Source organism: Fistularia commersonii, chromosome 7 (genome assembly GCF_037954325.1).
Source record: "Fistularia commersonii isolate RoL2024-O1a breed Wild chromosome 7, RoL_Fcom_v1.0, whole genome shotgun sequence".
NCBI classification, from domain to species: domain Eukaryota; kingdom Metazoa; phylum Chordata; class Actinopteri; order Syngnathiformes; family Fistulariidae; genus Fistularia; species Fistularia commersonii.
In genome coordinates, this window is record NC_141290.1 from 19,330,892 (window position 1) to 19,343,771 (window position 12,880).

General features: G+C 40.3%; 2 protein-coding genes across 2 annotated transcripts in view; both read left to right on the forward strand.

Moving 5' to 3' along the window:
* angpt4 (angiopoietin 4) overlaps window positions 1–8,197 on the forward strand; it is a 49,089-nt gene extending 40,892 nt beyond the window's left edge. Inside the window, exons 4-10 of the mRNA XM_086150188.1 lie at window positions 1,288–1,372; window positions 2,027–2,174; window positions 2,566–2,678; window positions 2,982–3,083; window positions 3,165–3,331; window positions 3,827–3,960; window positions 4,139–8,197. Of these exons, the coding sequence (XP_086006314.1) occupies window positions 1,288–1,372; window positions 2,027–2,174; window positions 2,566–2,678; window positions 2,982–3,083; window positions 3,165–3,331; window positions 3,827–3,960; window positions 4,139–4,299 (910 nt within the window). The 3' untranslated portion in view covers window positions 4,300–8,197. The remainder of the gene's footprint in view (window positions 1–1,287; window positions 1,373–2,026; window positions 2,175–2,565; window positions 2,679–2,981; window positions 3,084–3,164; window positions 3,332–3,826; window positions 3,961–4,138) is intronic.
* A 1,130-nt stretch (window positions 8,198–9,327) lies between these two features.
* cox6c (cytochrome c oxidase subunit 6C) lies at window positions 9,328–12,597 on the forward strand. Its single transcript, XM_086148885.1, has 4 exons — window positions 9,328–9,416; window positions 11,131–11,245; window positions 12,008–12,140; window positions 12,474–12,597. Exons 2-3 carry the CDS (start codon window positions 11,141–11,143, stop codon window positions 12,131–12,133), a joined length of 231 nt encoding a protein of 76 aa, XP_086005011.1. The 5' UTR covers window positions 9,328–9,416; window positions 11,131–11,140; the 3' UTR covers window positions 12,134–12,140; window positions 12,474–12,597.
* Window positions 12,598–12,880: the final 283 nt, after the last annotated feature.

Here is a 12,880-nt window from a genome sequence, read left to right on the forward strand (position 1 = left end):
TGTGTTTTATGGCTCCTCTTAGAAGAGGGAGTAACTCAGGAGTTACAACCTCTGGTCTATTACAGACAGATTTGTTGTACAAACAGACCTCCTTCCTGCAGCGAGCCCAACCTTCATGTTGAACACTCGGATGACATTTTCTGATGAAAATACACCCCTTTTGTCACTTTTGTTCCCTCGAGCTGTGCCTCATTTAGCAGTATTGGCCGAAAGCGTGGTTGTCAAATCAAGATAACAGTGTGCCAAATTGTGCTGAAATGATACCGAGTTGCGAGAACTATAAGTCCAGAAGTGAGTGGACCTATCAGTAAGTGATTTTTCTTCAGTTGGGAGTATATCTCAGCTGTTCTTCACCTGACACACTGCTTTTAGTTTATAACAACAGAGAGAGCAGGGCCAAATCTGTCTGACATCATATGTGGGGATTCAATTCCTGCACACTATCAGCATTCCCTTGAGCAAGGCACTTAACCTCTACACTGGCGCCTATAAGGGGAAAGCTTCCCACTCCGTCATCTATCATTGATGCATTTTTACAAGTTCTGGATATGATTGTGTGTGTATTTCAGACATGTAATAATGACAACAGAGTGTTTAATCATAATTGAAATGCTGGGGATCAATAAAATATGTAACTTAATTTAACTCAATAAGCATGGTAATGTTTTGTTTTTTTATCAACCAAGTCTCATTTTGGTTTTTTTTTTGTAAATTTTGTTCATAGAGTTTGTTATACCTGTCTGGTGAGCATATTCCTGAGAAAATCCTCCATTCATTGAATCCTTAACTTAACTTAACTCAAGCTGGACAGCAGAAAGTATTACTTTTAGTTTCAAGACTTTTTCAAAAACAGCAAGAAGCATTAGTGGAAGACAGCTAACCCAAGAGAAGATGCTAGCTCATGTTTGCTGATGGACTAGAAAAACACATTAGCTGGCAAAATTAGGCCAAAATATTAAAGGTTAATTAGCACACTCAGGGATTAATATGTTTTAGTAAGCTACCTGAGTCTATAGAAAAAAAAAATATCATGTGAGGTACCTGACATTGCAGAGAGCATTTAACTGATATGTGACTGCGGAAACAACAAAATGTTTGCTAGCAGACCTGTCAGAAAATGTTACCTCATATTAGCTTAATGATTCTGTGGAAAACATTCAGTTAAAGGAACAAGGCCAGTAGTTAGTTCCCATTTATGTTCAGGCAAAAAGATAATGCCAGTATTGAAAATGTTTTATATTTATTTATCTATTTATTTCGATTGGTTTCCGCTTGTGTCTTTTTCAGCCGACTGGAAAGTAAGGTACAGATGCTTGAGTCTCAGCAGAGAGGAGAGCTGGAGGACATGAGGGAAGAGAAAAAGAGACTGCAGGTATGACTTGTACCAATGTCAACATGTCCATTGTAAATCTGACAATTTATAAGATTTTAGCTTTAATAACAGAAGGCCTGTATCTTACATTTATAAGGTAAAACATCTGGGGACAAAGAAATGATCCACATCCCTGACCTTATGTATGTCCTGAAATATCTCACTGAAAAACAATTTATGATATGAAACCACTTCATGAAATGGCAAACAATATTGGACATTATATACAGTATTTTAATCTTTTTCTTTCGGCTACTCCTACAGCAATTCGACCACCTCCATCTAACATATTGTGATATGTTGTGTATGAATCGGTCTATGACAGAACACATTACATTTTCATTCAAAGGTTTCCCCCAAAGTTAAGTGTGCGAGTGAGTAAGTGAGAGAGAGAGAGAGACAGACAGAGAGAGAGAGAGAGAGAGAGCGAGTGCGTGTGTGTCTGTGTGTGTATGTGTGTGTGTGCGTAGACTGAAGATAGAATAGAATGATAGAATAGGTGGGTAGGTTGGTAGACAGATCGATAGATGATCTAATCATCAACTGCATTGAAATTTTATGTACCGGTAATTCACAAAATTCGGGACTTATAATTGTATAGTATGTGTGAAAATATTGATGACGCTGGTTCACTTTTGTTTACTTTCCCTCCAGTCTGTCATTAGGACTCAGATGGCAGCCATCGAGTCCTTGGAGAAACAACTCCGAGTTGCCAGCAGCAACAATACGGCTCTGCAGAAGCAGCAGTCTCAGCTGATGGAATCAGTCCACACACTCATTAATATGGTCACCAGCACAACAGGTACAAACACACACACACCCTGTACCTTGGCTAATATGGAAAGTGCACACTTAGTAACACTATCTCTAGCATGACAGGTAAATACTATTTGAACATGGTGGTTTAGATTTAAGGATAAACACAATCAACAGTCAGCACGACAGGCACACATACACACACACACACACATCCAACATAGTGGCCATACAATGGGTAAACACACACCCATTAACGTTATGGCCTCAACAGAAGGTACCCACAGGAACCCCAACCTAACACACATCCAACAGACAGTACATGTATCTGCAACTAGAACATGTATGTATGTGTGTGTGTGTGTGTGTGTGTGTGTGTGTGTGTGTGTGTGTGTGTGTGTGTGTCTGTTTGCGTGCTTGTTTGAATGTCTGTGCAGGGTCACCCCCTACTACCCAGACATGGAGGGACTGTGCGGACGCTTACAAGGCGGGTCACTCAGTCAGCGGATTGTATCACATCTACCCGGGGAACAGAACCGAGTCGGTGCAGGTAGGTCATTTAACCAGACCTAAAAGAGGAGAGTTGAATTCCAGCTAAATGCCCTTATAGCGATTTTGTGCCTCATATATGTTAATCTATATTATTGAACATCTGGACTGGTAGCTGCCAATATCACTTCTGATACGTTTTAGGGGGGAAATATCTAAGTCTGGAATTATTACAATAAATGGATGAAATGGATTTTGTTTTAATGTTATTTTCACACCAATCCTTTTATTCTTAAGTCAGCAGCCAAGTTTTGGGATAAATGATGGATTGAAGAGTCCAGACTGTATACTTTTCTCCATGAAGGTGTACTGTGACATGGAGACGAGTGGTGGCGGATGGACTGTTTTCCAGCGGCGGTTTAATGGCAGTGTGGACTTCCAGAGGAGTTGGAAGGAGTACAAAATGGTCAGTATATCTTTACAAGAGCCATCCATCAAACTCAAGGTTAGTGAGAGACATGTGGGCAACTTGTCACCTTTCTCGCAGGGATTCGGAGACATGTTTGGCGAACATTGGCTGGGAAATGAAGTTTTATATCTGCTGACCAGTCAGGGCCAGTACTCTCTGAGAGTGGAGCTCAGAGACTGGGAGGGAGGCTCTGCTCACTCTCAGTATGACCGATTCACACTGGCCAGCGAGAGACAACAGTACAGGTACCAGAAAACCAACCATTAGTTCATGGGTAGTCAGCATGTAATTAGTCCAAAACAGACACTTAACTCATACAATTAAGGTGATAACACATCAAGCGGTAATTTATCATAGCAATTATTTATCATCTTGTCATGAGTACAGTCACACAGAACTCAAAGCGAAAAAAAGCCCCATTTATTCCCATTATAACAACTAATAACAAATACAGACAACGCATCATGTGTTGTTTTTTGAAACAAGCTTGCTTTAAAGATGTAGACTTAGATTGATGTGTACACTATGTTGAAATATTAATCAGTAAAGTCATGTGTTAGATGAGATCAGTGACTCATAACACCCTTATTTGCCCTGTTAACATTTAAAAGGTGTAGATCAGAGAGATTAGAAATGCGTCGATTTCTGTAAAGATCAGAAATTCCCTCTTTTAACATGAACTTTGGTTTATTAAAAAGGCTATTTAAAAGCGAATCAGTCCCGTTTCTACCGTGGCTCAGGTTGTATTTGCGAGGCTATAGCGGCACAGTGGGGAGGCAGAGCAGCCTGACTACGCACGGAGCTGCTTTCAGCACCCGAGACCGGGACAACGACAACTGTGACCACTGCAAGTGTGCCCTGATGCTCACCGGAGGTAACACACACACTTCTTCCATTAGGGTATTTTGGAATATTTTCACCTGTTTCGGAGACAGTTTTACCAAGTGCGGTAAGAAAAAAAAATCAAGCTATCTTATGCAGTTGTAAAAAAAGGTTTTCTGACTGTATTAAATGCAGCCATAAGAACTTGCTCCCCGCCCCCTTTCCCTCAGGTTGGTGGTTCGACGCCTGTGGATTCTCTAATCTTAATGGAATCTACTACACCGTTGGCCACAACATCAGAAAGCTCAACGGCATCAAGTGGCATCACTTCAGAGGCCCCAGCTACTCCCTGCGTGCCACCTCCATGATGGTACGACCCTACGACTTCTGAAACACACCTTCGCAGCCGTATTGGTCCAGTCGTGAGATGTCTGAAAAAACTCCTTTGTCAACACACTTCTGTGACCTTCTCACCATTTTACCACCATCATAGCAACAACACTTTATCATGGTGGCTTTGGTATGATCTGTCTTCTAGCAAAACCCATTTTCCACAATGATGGTATGATTGTATGTATTATAAGAACATCCTCTCAGATTGCACATGACCTTATGACTGCTGACAATGCTCTATCTTCTGAAAACACACCTTTGCCTCCATGATGGTACATCCCAACAACTTCTGACAACCCTCTTCCGCGATGAAGATATGACCTTTCTATAAACTTCTTACACCATCCCTTCGCAGCCATGATGGTTTGACACTGTGACTTGAAAGTGAAAGAGCGCCCTTATGCCACCGTGATGACTCAATACCCTCGGACTCATCAAACCTTTTCTAAACTTTCTCTTTGGTGATGAGAAAGTTCATGTCCCCCTGAACGCCAGCAGGGTGGTCACTCCTCAGCTACTCTGCTTTGAAGGTACATCTCTACAGCAGGTTCACAATGATATGATTGTGTCCAGGAAGTGACTGTGATTAAAGGGAACTGCTACTCTTGCAGGACCGGGGACACACATGCATCAATCACTGTTTTTTTTTCTTTGTTCGTTACATTTAAAATATCCGAAAATACATCCTGCCGTCTTTGTCGCTGCTTTGTGACCTGCTGTCTGATTTGGAAAGCGTCTGTCACTTCATGAACACTGACATGTTGTTGAGATCACGGTCATGATGTCGGTAACACGTAACTCCCAACACCCACATCCGTTTACGGGTGTGAAATATGAAGCAGGAAAGAGGATGCGGGGAAAATAAAAGTGATGCTACATGTTTTTGCTCAGCCAGAGATGAGGAACAGATTCCAAACAGGGAGAGGAATGTATCCAATGAAATGTTGATGACTGCTGCTTAAACTGTATGTGTTGTATCATTTTTTCTCTTTTGGAGAAACATTATGCAGCAGTTTCTCCTTTAGGGTTAAGAAAAATTCAGTTTTTCCTTTTTTTTTTCAACCCGGCGTCTATTGTTCCTTGCGCAAATGTCAAAATGATTGATAGGCCATATATTTTGAAACCAATCCAGTATCCAGTGCGAACACCAAGTTCACAAGGTGAAATGGACGCAACATAATATTGAAAGTATTTGTACAGGGCAAAATACCTCTGCCAAAACAGCTTGTTTTTATTTAACATAATGTTCATAACACAGGCGGGAAGAGAGTATGCGTTTAACAGTTGCCTTGTGCCGATCTCAGGGGGGGTATTGTGTCGATGCAGGATCGCAGCTTTGGAAAAAAAGGATCATAGCAACAGCACGATGTTTTCCAATGACAATAAGAATCAATCTGTTTGTGTTTGAACGTCTCAGAATGCTGTTGCAAGATCACTCATGATGTTGACCAAGTTTATCCAGACTTGAGGGGACCAAGACACTGCAGTCGTATCCAAATTACAAGCCCTGCCTCGAGGGACCCCTTCCCAGAGGCTATGTAGTATAGACTCATATGTTTAAAGTGAGTGATCATTGTCACACAAGAGAAGAAATTCTGCTACAAAGTCACATTTCATGAAGTAAAATCATGTGTGCATGTGTGTGTGTGTGTTTGATTTTGGCACACTAAAACTTTGAGTAAGAAGTACGCATTTAGTAAGGTAGTATTCTGAGGGCAAAAGAGATTCCTGGGAAAAGAACAAAAAGTGTCTCTTGGGGAAAAAAACAGCTAAATTAGTTGGCAGACCTTGCTGTGTAGAAATGACCCCAATATTACATGAAGTCTAGCTGAGGACTGCATTAGCACTAATATTTGTGTGTGTCAATCATTTTGATACTTCTACATTGAGAAAATAGGGCTTGGGTTTAAAAAATACTTTTTGTTGACATGTTAGCAGTGTCTTTTTTTGTCCATTCATTGTCTGAGCTTCAGGTGTCAACCCTCCACCCCCTTCCTGTCCATCTGGGCTGCCTTGATCCGCTGCTGCTTTCAGGTGTACATTGTAACACATCCCTGACATGTTTGATTGTTTGGGGTCCAACTTTTCCACCCTGTTGGGGGTGCCAGTGGACTTCTTAGGGACCAGCACCCATCCTTGGGGCACAATATGTCGAAACAATAGAGGTGATGCTGGTTTCCACATGTTTGAGAGATGTTGGGAACCAGTGGGATAAAAGTTCCCAAATCATCATGGTTTCACCTACTCCAGAGATTAAAAAAAAAGAAAAAAAGAAACAAAACAGAGCCATGTTTAATAGATGATTAATAACATCTAGCTTCAGTTTTTCAAGGACAGACAAGGTAAACTGCTTTGTGTTTCTCTACACTGACAGCAAGTTAGTGAGAAAAACAGAATAATAAAAAGAACACATTGGTATTTGCCTCTGTGTGTGTGTATGTGTGTGTGTGTGTGTGTGTGTGTGTGTGTGTGTGTGTGTGTGTTTAATTGGGTTGAAAAATCTGGAGACGGCGCAAAGGAAATAATTAAACATGGGAGGAAATCAACAAACAGAGAGAAACTGATGGAAAACAGCTATCCTGCTTAAACTACCTCACAGGTTAAGAAACATGTTTTTGCTTTGGGCGAGACATAAATTAAACAAAAACACTTGGAAACATCATGTGAAGTAGGTACACATATCCTTTACTGGATTACAAGTACACATTCTCCATCAAAAGAGGAAGTAGAGGTTATTACTTTTCCTAGTCAAATCAAAATAAAATTCGAGACTGACTCAAGTATTTTGTAGAACATTCACCTACATCCCCCTGCGATTGAAAAGTGACCCGTTCAGGTTAAACCCTGCCTGTTGCCAGAGTAACAGCTAGGATTGGACCAAGCGACCGTTTCAGTAGGTTACACTGCAATCTGTAGAATACATCTGACAGCCAAACTGCATGAGTGTGAGTGAATATTATTTTGTCATCTACCCTACAAATATTTGAACTGTAAAGAATGAGTAATATTAGAAAAGTTGATATAGTACACTCTATAATCAGTTGCATATAATAAAAATTCAAGGAATTAATCATTGAGGAAGAATGACTTGTCCCTTTGACATCCAGTTACACATTTAATCAGATCAGGTGTGACAGTTATTATTGACACCTTGTAATGAACAGCAGTCAAAATGGATATATCATCAGTCAGTTATTGAGTTCTGTGTTCTTGTATCACACACACATTGCATTTGATTTCAGAATAAAGGCATAAATGACAATATATTTATTATTTCTGTCATCGGAAAAACTTAAAAATACTCTGATCATAACAATAACACGGTCCAGATGAAATAAACCCTGAGTAAAGGGCGGCTGGTGTTAGTCTGTGCAGATTATGGTGGTGATGAATGTGATATTTTTGTTTTCGGGTATTCAGAAAGGCTTCGGTTTGTGTTTTTATTTTGTAGGAAATGTATTTCTCACAAGGCAGCAGCCTGAAACAGGTGACCTTACAGCAGGGAGTTGCTTATTCTTGCTGCTGTTCACAAGAAACACAAGAGCGTCTGAATTTGATTAAACATTGGTTTTATTACATTGTGGATTTTAACAAAGGGATGAAAGCCTGTTGTGTTTTTGCAGCCAAGTGTTCTAATAGTGCTTTAATAAGCACAAGTACCTTTTTCTTTGTGTGTGTGTGTGTGTGTGTCTGTGTGTGCGTGTGTGTGTCTGTGTGCGTGTGTGTACTTTTTCCATGTCTTCTGGTTTACTTCACGAGGTACAAAATATCGTGTTACAGTGCACTTAAGTACTGAATTATCGTGTTATTGCACAATTTTTTTTCAAGAAAATAAATCTCAGTCCATCATAAATGTCAAAAATTGGGTTGGGCCCTCATGAGGGCGAGCACAGAACCACGGGCGTGGATGTTCAATCGTAGTATAAAGTAAAATAACAAAGTAGATCCATTTGTTTTTATTTTTAACGGTTAAATTTATTGGTCTCAGGTGGCGACAGTGTGTATGCCTGGGTATAATTCAAAACACTTATATGCAAGGGAAAGATTTTGATAGCTCCGTTCTGCGCCTTTCTAGCGCCCTCCTGAGGCGATTGAAATAACACCTGTGAGAAGTTTGATCCGAGCAGATATTTTGGAGAAGGGATCTGAATATTTGCCCTCTGTGATGGATCAAATGTGTCATCAGAGGTGTTTCTACATCTCTGAGGAGGAGACAAGAACCCTCCTCTAAGCAACTAAAAAAGCATTACATTTTTCCATTCTTCATGCTTTTCGGTTACTTTTCCTGCACATCACACTCATGTACACTGATTGTTGAGAATCTGATCTCAAATTCATGAAGATTAGCTTGAATATGAAAAACTGTAATTTTGGATACGGTCTATAAAAATATTAGTAGAAAGCATTTGAATGTGAAAAGTGAATTTACCAATATTCAAATGAATCAAAAATGTACTTAAAAAATCAGCACATACTTCACCGATAGGTCGATCAAAGGTTGAAACCAATCACATATTAGCAATAAACTGCCTTCAGCAGTTCTTAAACATTCAATTATTGATTGTCTATATAACTTGTCCTTTGCATAGGGTCGGACGGGAGGACGGAGTCAATCCTCAGTTGACAGTTGGCGGGGTTTGACCTGGACAGGTCACCTATCAGTCTCTGCATTGAAAGACATTCAACCATGCAATCTTTCATTCACACCGATGGGAAATTTAGAGAAATTCAATGACTTATTTTTTTTATTTAGAAGTGACTGGAAAATTGCATGACATTTGTGATTAGAATAGAAAGACATCAACTCTAAAAATGATTTGTTATTGAAAGTTCATTTTGAAGGTCAGTTATGTGATGTTCCTGATCTATTCAGATATAATTGTTTTTTAACGATACTTAAAAAACAACCTAACGTGTAACCTGCATTAAATAGATGTTGTTGCGTGAAATAAGCCATTAAACTCCACTTCACTGGAGAAGCCTGCTATGCTCCAGTACAGTAGATGGCGCTGCTCTTCTGTAGTGTGCTGGAGGCAAAGCGCCAGGAAGAAGAAACTCTTCCGCTCCCTCAGAGAACCGCAGCTGATCTGTCTGTGAAGGTCGCGAGTATAACTTGTAAGTACTTTCTCTACTATGTATTCCGTCACGAGTACGTTAAAAATCAAAACCGACTCCTTTGTTAAACGCCATCTGGTCCTGATATAATAGTTTATGTGTTCGCCGATCTTTTCTGACATCGCTGGTTGATTAGCAGTAAGCCTGTCTGTTCCAGCTTGCTAACGTTAGCACGTCATGTTAGCTGACGTTAGCCAGAGGCAAATCGAAAGTTCGACATGTTCAAGTGTACTTTAATAGATACGTTTGGGTCACAGTTGAACTTTAACGAGCAGAGGAGGCCAACAAGTTTCGCTTATTTGTCGAGGTTTCATTTCAAGTAATATTTTGTGATGCTGAACCTGAATAGATTGAATACAGCCATTTCTTAGCTGTTCCACGTTTTCCTTAGCTCTCTGTGTCACTCATATTAATAGTGTTAATTCTGTGCGTTGATCCAAGCTTTTAGTCCCGTTTTGAATCCCGAACCGATCCAAGTCAGTGTCTCTTTCGGTCACCCGGCAGTGTCTGTTCCTGCTGACCTGACTTGGCTCCGGTGCTTGATGGCGCCTTCAGGGACACAATGAATCAGAGGTCGTCTCCAACGCAAGTGTTGATATCACGATATTGTTGCAACGATCGGTCGCGTTAACTTCACGGGCGGAAGTATGCAAGGCTACTTATTAATCTCTGCTCCTAGCACCTTGTGTCAGAAAGACAACGAAATAAACTCCGTATGTAGCAGGGTTAAAGACCGTTAAAACACCATGTAGGCAAACGTCTTTGCTTAATTTGCGCCGTGCTCTTCCACAGAGACCATTTACAAACCTATTATTAGTTGATTTAACTTTTAAACATCTGTTTAATATATACTGTAATTGGCTTGAGAAAGAGCTGTAATCAAAAGATGTTACGTGGCATACAAATCTTCTTCTTTCGGCTTTTCCTGTCAGGGGTCGCCACAGCCAGTCAACTTTCTCCATCTAACCCTATTCTCTGTATCCTCCTCTCTCACATCAACTACCTTCATATCCTTTCTCACTACGTCCATAAATCTTCTCTTTGGTCTTCCTCGAGACCTCTTGCCTGGCAGCTCCAATTCCAGCATCCGTCTACCAGTGTATTCTCTATCCCTCCTCTGTACATGGCCGAACCATCTCATTCTGGCTTCTCTGATCTTTTCTCCAAAACATCTAACATACACTGTTCCTCTGATAGATTCATTCCTGATCCTATCCATCCTGGTCACTCCCAAAGAGAACCTCAACATCTTCATCTCTGCAACCTCTAGTTCTGCCTGCTGTCTTTTGGTCATTGTAACAGTTTCTAGTCCATACATCATCACTGGTCTCACCACTGTCTTGTACACCTTTCCTTTTATTTTGGCTGATAGTCTTCTATCACATAGTACCCTTGACACTTTTCTCCACCCATTCCAACCTGCTTGGACCTGACTCTTCACCTCTTTTCCACACTCTTGCTCTGGACTGTTGACCCTAAGTACCTGAAGTCCTCCAGCCTCTTGATCTATGTGGCATACAAATACGAGGTCATATTGTAAATCTAATGATGCCGGTATGTACTGTATAGCTGAAAAACAGGTGTAGAAAGTATGTCAATTGAGGCAACAAGATCTTTGTCCTCTTTTCATTTTGATGGTCTGTGGTTCATTCTCTTTCAGCACTGAAATGTGGCATTCGGTGAATGTGCACTAAAGTTGTGGGGTTCTTTGCAGGAAGTCCATCATGTCTCTGCCCAAGCCTGTGATGAGAGGTCTGCTGGGGAAACGGCTGAGGTTCCACTTGCCTGTCGCCTTCACTCTGTCAATTGTGGCAGCAGGAATGTTCAAGGTGAGTTTTGCTGTGGCGAGGAGAAAGTCAGACAAGACAAAGCTAGTGGAGAACATCCCTGAATTTCTCTGTGTTTAAATCAGAATTTGGGAAAAAAAAGTTAGATTTTGCACCCCAAGGGTTTTAACCATTTGTTTCATGAGTGATACAACATTATGCAAAGTGACATTTTACCATTTATTGTGGTCCCGCAGAGAGCAGACTTTAACTGTATGATTAATTATATTGTGATGACATACTGGTTGTGAATCAGTCAAATCAGGTCAGTGGTACGAATCCCCTTGTTTGTTTTTGTCAAACAAGTGTTGGTTATCTTTTGCATATGGGTATGATTTTGCTTGTACAATATTTTCTAGAAATATTTAAATGTATTTTTGCTCTGTCAATTTTGAAGTGAAGGCCTGAGGGGCAACTTGATGTTTTTTTATTTCTTTTTGGTTGTCTTTGGAAATGCCTGGCGGATAAAAATAAAATCTCACCTCCAGCATTTTCATAGATGACCCAACAAATTGCAGTTTGGTAACCGAAATGAAATTATCAAGCTCTTGTACTTTTAAAACAGTGTCTTAGAATCAGAAGGCTGTGTGATATTGTCATTCTTGTAAGCATGCATTGTTACAACCGAAGCCAATTACATTACAACTGTTTCAAAAGTCCTGGGAGTCACTTGTAGGAGGAAATTGAGCATTCAATCTACTTCCTGACCAATAAGAACATGCTTTATCCTTCATTCGTGTCCCCTGCCTGTCTTTCTCGAAACAGTACGCCGTGACGGAGCCAAGGAAACAGGCATATGCTGACTTCTACAAACAGTACGATGCAGTCAAGGAGTTTAACAACATGAAGGAAGCCGGTATCTTTGAGAGTGTGCAGCCGTCCGGGAAGTAAAGACACGGTGAGGCCGAGGGGAAATCTGTCCGTGAGGTCTTGGGAGCTGATGCTAAATCCTGATGAATACCAGTACTGGGAGGCTCATCAGCGCATAATATTAGTGTTGTTTGGTACGCACAGGCGAGACTTACCAACATAAGAAAAATTTTACAGTCTGCTAAAACTGTATAGTGTGTCAGGGAGGAATTATCAAGCTGTTGAGAAAATTTATCAGTGCGAATTATAAAAACTTATTTTGAAAATCTGATAGTTTTCAAAATTGATTATTCAGACATTTCTCATTTTTATTTATTGGCCTTGTTTGCATCTATTTCATTGTGTGCTGTTCTCTCCCCAGTTCTTCCTCCTGTCATTGCATTCCTGCTCTGAAGATGACGTTGTTTCTTGCCCCTCCGGATGTAATTAAATGGCCAATTCATTCTGCTGAAAGTTTCCTCTTAAATAAACTATTAAAAACATGAGCTAAGCATATTTATTCCCCCGCTGTTTGACCAGATTAATCACCATGGCCTATTGGGTTCAGCTTCTCAATTTTTTACATTTCTTTTCAAAATTGATGCTGTTGGATTTGTCAGAAAAATATTTAATGAAAATTCAAATTGTGACCCATGACCCTGTTATGCTTTTGTAACAGAGTAACAATCATAGAAGTGAAGCCTGAAACCATATCCTGTGGTAAAAGATGTTCATAGGGAAGTAACGCCAGATAGGTTTTTCAGTTTTTTTGAACTGATGCAATGTTGT

Bases quoted from the DNA above. Each gene is read 5' to 3' on its own strand.
- cox6c (XM_086148885.1), top strand. From the start codon at position 11,141: ATGTCTCTGCCCAAGCCTGTGATGAGAGGTCTGCTGGGGAAACGGCTG. The intron at 11,246-12,007 runs GTGAGTTTTGCT...TTCTCGAAACAG, and splicing joins TGGCAGCAGGAATGTTCAAG to TACGCCGTGACGGAGCCAAG.